General features: G+C 45.0%; 1 protein-coding gene across 1 annotated transcript in view; it reads right to left on the reverse strand.

Moving 5' to 3' along the window:
* The window catches only part of LOC102374062 (histone RNA hairpin-binding protein-like), a 16,751-nt gene that overhangs the window by 3,770 nt on the left and 3,969 nt on the right, over window positions 1-9,012 (reverse strand). The window contains 5 exon segments of the mRNA XM_025204437.1: window positions 1-129; window positions 2,163-2,294; window positions 2,519-2,578; window positions 3,581-3,685; window positions 8,945-9,009. The exon segment at window positions 1-129 is cut by the window's left edge and continues 22 nt beyond it. Of these exon segments, the coding sequence (XP_025060222.1) occupies window positions 1-129; window positions 2,163-2,294; window positions 2,519-2,578; window positions 3,581-3,685; window positions 8,945-9,009 (491 nt within the window).

A 9,012-nucleotide genomic window follows, 5' to 3' on the forward strand; every position in this document is an offset into this window, starting at 1 on the left:
TCTTCAGCGGGAGGGTCCCAAGAATGCAAAGCAACCTTCCACAGTCTAATCTGTTGGTCCCAGGATCTGCGGCTATATTTCTTAAATTTGTTTGGAGTCCTGGGATGGACCCCTGGTATTCGATGACACCTATCCATTTAGAAAATTGTCATGAGAACTTTAAAAATGATGTTAAACCCATCTTTAAAACAATTCAGTTTGCCTAGCACTGCAAGCCAATTAAGTCTCAGACTCAATGCCTTGGGTTGGTCTTTACTGGTTTTAGCACATAGATACGATTTGTTGTTTTCTCCGTCACAAGCATATGAAGTGCTATTCCCAACTGCTGTGCAGCTTGGTAGTGCTGCTCTTAAACATGAACATGGAGAAAAGGATGATTTTAGTTTTTCCTTCCTCAGTCCTGGGAGAAATCCAAATGATCAAATACTTCAGTGCAACATTAGGGTTACAAAAGTTGACAGCAAAATTTAAGACCCAAGAGAGAATTTTAATTCCACTATGTCTGGGTACAGCTATTCAGGGAGGCTAGACCAAGTTAAAAATGGCCACCTGATGCAAGGTAAGTAGGAAGTAGCAGGGGGGAAGGGAGGGCTAGTGGGAAGTCGGCATCTGCAAGGAAGGAAGCTAACTTACACTTAACCTCCCCAAACATCTGTATGCACCCTACATAAAAAGAGTACCTCCCTTAAAGTGATACATATGCAAAATCCATATATAAACGGTAAGTTCCTACACAGTTTTTTTTAAATGGAATAAACATTTAAAAGTGTATTTTACATTTAAGTTTAAAGCTAAGACTGCTATTTGATCATGAGAGTCCTCTAGATCCTTGTAGTGGCACTAATATTGAGCGCCACTAGGTATGTAAACATCTACACGATTTCCAAGACATACCCAGAAATTTCAAATATAAAAACATTCTAATCTGTTATGGTCCAACTTGCAATGAAGAAATGCTCTATTACCATTTTGTTTGTTTCCCTGGCGCCTCTTCTTCCCTAAATACAACACACACTCCCCTGCCCCCGCACCCTCCCCACAAACAACGGCTGGAAATAGCACCAGAACAGTTTACTTTCATGTTTACTGGCAAGAGGCAGAAGAATTAGCACTCAACTCACAAGGAGCAAAATATTTGGCTCCGCTCCCTTGCTGCTGCTAATTATTACAAGGAAATATTTTTCCTTTGCTCTGCTTTTTAAAAAACAAGGTTCATATTGTATTCTCAAAGTGTGTATGCAAGAAAATATGGTATGTCTGCAGTCAAAACACACAAGAGATAAGAGCTGGTATATTCCAAGTGACCTTGACCACGACCTGTACTTCCAGGATAGGGCCTTGTTTGGACGAGACGGGCTACATCTCTCTCCAAGAGGTAAGAGTCTGTTCTCTTACAGGTTGGCTGATCTCCTATGCAGGGCTTTAAATTAGGTTTGTCGGGATGGGGATGTTGATGACAGGGTGAGGCCAGGAACGACAATCCATGAGCCAGGTGCTGGAACAGTCCAGGTAAGTACCAAGGGCCCTGCTAAGCATCAGGGTGGGGAAGTACTAAGGGTACCCTGTTGGGGAGCTTAGATGTCTCTACACTAATGCTAGGAGCAGGGGGAACAAGCAAGGAGGAACTTGCACTCGCAGACAGGACACAGCAGGAAATAGGGGGATACGATGTTTACCAGGGCACCCATAAGGGTAACTAGAAACAATGGCCACAAACTAAAGGAGAGCAAATTTAGATTGGACATCAGGAAAAAATACTTTACAGGGAGGGTTGCCAAAATATGGAATATGCTTCGAAGGGAGGTAGGTGCTATCCCCTTCCTTGGAGGTATTTAAGAGGAGATTGGACAAACACCTGGCTGGGACCATCTGACCCCAGCCCTCTTTCCTGCCCAGGGCAGAAGGTGAGACTCAGTGATCTAATAGGTCCCTTCTGCCCCTAAAATCTATGAAATCTATGGAAGTGGTGTCTTGAGTCTAATGAGGTTGAGAACCAGGGGACTGGATTCTGGTTTCTTCTGGCAAAGTGAGTGACAACGTACCATTTATATAGCTTTCAGTGAATCTAATCTGTATGAAATCTAGCCTAAATGCAAATATAAGAGAAAGCCGGGTGCTCACAATTTTCATATAAAATTCATAATTCCTCAAATAAAAGTTACCTTGGAACTTCCTTAATATATCTGTCATATGCTATTGTGTTCTTTCCATAATTTATCTGCTTTTGCCTTCTCATTAGAACCACTTCATCTGTCTCGAGTTCAACTGCTACAGTAGACTCCTTTGAATCAGAACTAAAAAAAAATTGAATACAAAAATATTTTTACAGTAAGAGAAGTTATGTAAAACAGTGTTTTTATAACAAACCCTCAAGTTTGACAAATTATAATATTGCAGTAAGTTTATGAAAACAGGCTACTTCAAGTGCATGTTAAGGAATACCACACATGCAAAGAATTCAAAACAAGCAATTACTGTAGAATATTTTTTAGGTTTCTAGAGATCAAATGACGCTTACCTTCCAGAAGAGGACCTCCTTTCTCTCGAAAATTCGTTTATCAGAAGCTTTCTTCTATATCTAGAAAAGATTTTATACAATGCAACTTAATTAAGGTTATTTTCAAGTAGTTTCCAGTGGAGTAGATTTCCCCAACATTCATGTTATTAATCTTTAGAGCTTTTGTGATGTTTAACTCAAATGTATTAAACATTTCTTGGCACTGAAAGGGCCAAACTGGAGATTTATCTTTCCCCCATTCTCACTCCAAAACTCATAAAGCAATTACCTTGAAGACAAGCAAGTAAGGGATGGACACACTCTCAGAAAAAGAGAACTCTGGATTTGTTACACAAGTGGTTGAAAACCTGCAGCCTATAGAGGCACTGGATTTGGCCTGTACAGCTGGGAGGTTTTGCTGGCTTTCTGGTGAAGGATGGGGAGAGGAAGGGGAAATGATTCAGACAGAAGTGGCAGCGAGGATGAGAGCCTCACCCATGTGGCAGGGTCCAAGTGCTGGCCTGCCTCAGATCTGAACTGGGTCACTACAGCTCACCACTAACAAAAATTGCTGACCAATGTGCTACAGCATCAGAAACTCAGCAATACTAGTCACCATTTTATAGGAAGAGACTACATCACTTTTTACTATGCTGCTTAGACTAAACCGGCATGAGAACAGAAAATCAGAGTTAGATCCTCGTTATCACAGGTAAATGGATTTCTTTGATTTTGCCGCTAAAATGCGTAAGCGCAACAAAGTATCTATAAGCATCATACCTATTTTTGCAAAGCAGGGGATCCCAAACTGTGGTACACAAGACATCTCTGGGGGGTTACGTGGGAGAAATTGTGTAATGGCAGATTTAATTTTCATTATAACAACTGGCATTTAAGGGGCTAAAATAGAAAATGTATGTTAGTAGGGGTACGCAGGCAGCTGGTAAATCTGGAAGGGGGTAATGCAATAAGAAAAAGTTTGGGAACCTCTGCTATAGAGTAATATTATCATGCAATTCCCATATCACAAAATGTGATTTTTTTCTTAGTAAGCCAACCAATAAACCCACTCACTCCCATTACCTTGCAATTTCTTTATTAACACTGGTCCTCATTTCATCTTCTTCAACTGTAGCTCCCCATTCTGAACACCTTGATAAAGGCCCAGGGCCCTCCGGCGTTGTAAAGCTAAAACAAACAAGCACACAGCCTGCATGAAAACTAGATCTTATACCAGTTCTTCTGCCTGTAACCTTATTAAACATTTAAATAGTTAGTCATACTCATTGCAAATCTCAAGAAGAGTTTTAATTCTATTTTTTTACCCAAACACCACGGAGGCAGTCACTCCCTTATGCAGTCCACTGAAGTGTAAGACAGAGCTTAGGATACACCATGGTTTACTCCAGAAGGCTAACAAGAACATTAAGGTGCAGGTCTGCTTTTCTATCTGCTTTTATTAACAGAATGACAGCGCCAGATGGTAACATCTATTTTGCTTTGATTTTAATGAAGTTAATAAATGTAAGCACTCTCAAAGGCAACAGAGTTGCAGAGATGAAAATTTGCCTGGTAGATTAGTGGTCTTCAACATTTTTTCATTTGTGGACCCCTTTGGACATTTTGAATGGAGGTGCAGATGCCTCTAGATTGTAAGTGCGGGTATTCACACACTTTTGATTGACCATAGTCATCTTTTGTGGATCCCTTAGACAGAGCCTATGAAAGCTCAGGGGTCTGTGGAGCAGGTTGAAAACTACTGTTGTAGACAGTCCACACAATTTAACTTTCTGCTGCTAAATTGAAATTACAAGACCTTATGCTAACTAGGGATGTAAATATTGGGGTTTTTTAAATTAACCATTTGCACTCTAATTATATCTGTCAACCATTTAAACAACACCACAACTTCACAGCAGTTAAATATCTACTCCACCTATATTTGTCATGTATTGCAGTACCTACAAGAAAAAAAGACAGGCCTAAGTGCATATACTCTTTCAATCTATTGCAACCTTCATCTTATCGAAAACACTGATACATTTCTTTCAGCTTTACAAAGCATTTAAACCATTAAGCCATTCTGTACACAACAGCACAGAGCCTGGAAACAAGCAGGAAGAAATGGAAGTCCTTGCACAGTCAAGGACCTATGACGTGGCTGGAATAACAGAGACATGGTGGGAGCTTGCATGACTGGAGCACTGTCATGGATGGGTACGAACTGCTCAGGAAGGGAGGGCAGAAGAGGAGGAGGAGCTGCACATTATGTAAAAAAGCTGTATGATTGCTGAGAGCTCCAGTATGAAACTGGAGACAGGCCTGTTGAAAGTCTCTCTGGGCTAAGGTTAGAGGGGTGAGCAACAAGGGTGATGTCGTGGTGGCTGTGTGCTATAAGCCACCAGGACCAGGAGGATGAGGTAGATGAGCCTTTCTTCAGACAATTAGCAGAAGTTTCCAGATCACAGGTCCCAATTCTCATGGGGGATTTTCAAATCACCCTGACATCTGCTGGGAGGGCAATACAGCAGTGGTTAGGCAATCCAGGAAGTTTTTGGAGAGTGTTGGAGATGAACCTTAGTGCGAGTGTTGTAGAGACCAAACTAGGAGCTGTTCTAGTTTTCACCTACTGCTCACAAACAGGGACAAATTGGTGGGGGACATAGAAGTGGAGGGTAAGTTGGGCAGCAGCCAGAAGGTGACTCAGTTCTGGATCCTGACAAAAGGAAGAAAGGAGAGCAGTAGTGTGGAGCCTGGACTTCAGAAAAGCCGACTCTGACTCCTTCAGGGAACTGATGGGCAGGATCTCCTGGGAGGCCAGTCTGGGAGAAAAGAAGTCCAAGAGAGCTAGTTGTATTTTAAAAGAAACCTTACTAAGGGTGCAGGAACAAACCATCCCGATGTGCAGGAAGAATAGTAAACGTGGCACGTGACCAGCTTGGCTGAGCAGAGAACTCTTCGGTGAGCTTAACCACAGAAAGGAAGTTTACAAGAAGGGGACACTTGGACAAACAACTTGAGAGGAGTATAAAAATGCTGCTCAGGCATGGAGGGATGAAGTCAGGAAGGCCAAAGCGCAACTGGAGTTGCAGCTAACAAGGGATATGAAGAGGAACAAGAACAGTTTCTACAAGCATGTCAGTAGCAAGAGGAAAGTCAGGGACAGTGTGAGCCTCCTACTGAATGGGGGAGGCACCCTAGTGACAAGTGAGGAGGAAAAGGCTGAAGTGCTCAATGCCTTTTTTACCTCAGTCTTCACAGGCAAGGTCAGCTCCCAAACTACTGCACCAGGCATTGCAGCTTGGTGAGCAGCCCTCAGTGGTAAAACACGTTAGGGACTACTTAGAAAACCTGGATGTGTACAAATCCATGGGGCCAAATGCAATGCATCTGAGGGTGTTGAGCGAGTTGGTTGATGTGATTGCTGGCCATTATCTTTGAAACCTCATGGCAATTGGCGGAAGTCCCAGGTGATTGGAAAAAGTCAAATATAGTATTCATTCTTAAGAAAGGGAAGGAAGAGGATCCAGGGAATTACATACCAGTAAACCTCATCTCAGTCCCTAGAAAAATCATGGAGCAGGTCCTTAAAGAATCTACTTGGAGGTGATTAGGAACAGTAAGCATGGAGTCAGCAAGGGCAAGGCATGCCTGACCAACCTGATCGCCTTCTATGATGAAATAAGTGGCTCTATGGGCATGGGAAAAGCAGCAGACATAATATATACCTTGACTTAGCACGGCTCTTGATACGGTCTCCCACAACACTCTCGCAAGCAAGCTAAGGAAGTATGGGCTGGATGAATTAACTGTAAGGTAGATAGAAAACTGGCTGGATCATCAGACTTAGAGGGTAGTAATCAATGGCTCAATGTCTAGTTGGCAGCTGGTATCAAGTGGAGTGGGTCAGTCCTGGGCCTGGTTTTGTTCAATATTTTCATTAACAAATCTAGATGTGATAGATTGCACCTTCAGCCTGTTTGCAGATGACAGCATGCCGGGGTGGGGGGCTGGGTAGTAGTAGATACACTGGAGGGTAAGGCCAGGATTCAAAGTGACCTAGACAAATTGGAGGGTTAAGCCAAAAGGAATCTCATGAGGGTCAACAAGGACAAATGCAAAGTCCTGCACTTAGGACAGAACAATCCCATGCACTGGTACAGGCTGACTGGCTAGGCAGCAGCTCTGCAGAAAAGGACCTGGGGGTTACAGTAGACAATAAGCTGAATATGAGCCAGCAGTGCGCCCTTGTTGCCAAGAAGGCTTACGGCATACTGGGCTGCATTGATAGGAGAGTTGCCAGCAGGTCAAGGGAAGTGATCATTCTGCTCTATATTCAATGGTGAGGCCACATCTGGAGTACTGTATTCAGTTTTGGGCCTCGTACTACAGAAAGGATGTGGAGAAGTTGGAGAGTCCAGCAGAGGGCAACGAAAATGGTTCAGGGGCTGGGACACATGACTTATGATGAAAGGCTGAGGGAACTGGGTTCATTTAGTGTGGAGAAAAGAAGACTGAGAGGGGATTTAACAGCAGTCGTCAACTCCCTGAAGGGTGGTTCCAAAGAGGATGGAGCTGGACCTATTCTCAGTGGTGGCAGATGACAGTACAGTCAGTAGTAAAAGCTGCGCTGTTTTTCCCAATTTTTCCTGAAGAGAGTTCATGCAGGGGCAAGCAGGGACAGGCAAATGAGGCAGCCACAGTGCCTGCTTGGTCACCTTCTTGGGGCACTGGGCCACTTCCCTTCACCACCAGGCTAAGCCCCATGTTTACTATTAATGCATCGCAATTAATGTTTTAAATATAATTATAGTCTAACAGCTTGTTTCACATCCCTAATGTTAACAAACATCTTTTCTGTTAATTGAGCATGTCTGAGGCTATGATGCACAGGCCACCTGGACAACACCACAAAACTAATACTAGTCACTTTTCAAAGTGAAGTTAAGCTTCAATTGTGTAGCTTCTTATTTATATGCCAGCCCCAGCAAGTAAAACAGAAGCCACCGATTGTAAGAATGGAGTAGCAATGTGCTTAATGTTATACTGGCAACAGAAACAGTGCCTCAACTCTGAGCACATTCATGAAGATATTTGCTAGGTAACTATAATTTTTTCCTGCAATATGGTGCCTAAGTGGGTACATAAGATTTCATAAGCAAAGAGAAGAAAAACGGGGTTTCCTGTCTTGGTAAATCTAGCATATCAACACTGGACTCTTCACTAGCCCAGAGCCCAGCAACCTGGGGCCCACAGAGCCATGTTTGGCATTTGGATCACATTGTGCTGCAGTCACCTTGGCAGACAGGGAACTCTGCCCCTGCCAGTTGAGCAGTGGGAAAAGAACAGCTGTGGCTGTTGGGTCATAATGCCTGACCACCTCCAACCCAAGCACCCCACTTCCCCCCACCCCACTTTATATAGGTTTATAGATTGCATGGCCAGAAAGGACCTTGGAAAATCATGGAGTCAAGCCCCCTGCACCAAGCAGGAAAAACAACTGGGGGTCAGGTGACCCCAGCAAGGTGACCATCTACTGCTAGGCCTCAGCATTACACAATTAATTGGTCAATCGCCCAATAAATGTAGACCAGCCACATGTACAAAGTCATGATCACATGATCAAAAGGCCCATTCCCGCTATTAAAATACAGAACAGCTCTACAGCTACTCAGCTTTCATCTGAACGTGTAGCAGGGCCCCTAGAGCAGCGTTTCTCAACCCACGTCTCGCAAACCAAAAGTGGGTCGCAAGAACATAGAAGGGTTGCAGAGAAGCTTAAAAAAAAAAAAAAAAAAGGATCAGCAAACTTTTAAAAATGGATTCTCCTTTAGGAGGAGGAAAAAAGGTGGAGAAAACAGCAGGTTTCCCCCTTGCAGGCTGCCCAGTTCCAGCCTGGCCAGGGCTCCATGCCCCACACTGGGGGCAACGGGTCAGGACTGAGGGGCACCGGGGTCACAACTGGCCCTTGACGTTTACAAGGGAGGTACAGCCCGCCGCCCGGGGCTACGCGAGGTGCAGGCTGCAAGCAGCCCGTTGGCCTCCATTCTCCGGTGCGCTGCCAAACCAGCCCGTCTTTCCTGGGTCACGGCCCCTTCGCCACCTCCTGCAGAGCCTCCTGCTGAGCTCCTGGCCACAGGACTCCTCCCCCTGCCCCCTCCCACCATTTTATGTACAGCCGCCTCGGGTGCTCCTGGCCCTGGCGATGTTGGTGAGATATCCGAGCGCGCGTATGCTTGTGACATATCCAACTGGGAGGCGGCTCCGGGCGGGAGGACTACAAGGTCTTCTTATCCCTCTGCTCGCACCCCCGGCCCGTTTCACTGGACCCATCGCGCGTCCCGCGCGGATAAACAGGTCCCTCGGTCCCGCCCGGCGGCGTTTCCTTTTGTGCTCCGCCGTGCAGCCACCCGACCCCATGGGAGGCCGGCCCCGAAGAGCACCCACCTCTCGGCGCGGCCGCCCGCCGGCCTGGCCCGCAGCTGGGCCTCGTCCTCAGGCCCGCTCGGTTTTCA

Source organism: Alligator sinensis, unplaced genomic scaffold (genome assembly GCF_000455745.1).
Source record: "Alligator sinensis unplaced genomic scaffold, ASM45574v1 scaffold445_2, whole genome shotgun sequence".
Classification (NCBI taxonomy): domain Eukaryota; kingdom Metazoa; phylum Chordata; order Crocodylia; family Alligatoridae; genus Alligator; species Alligator sinensis.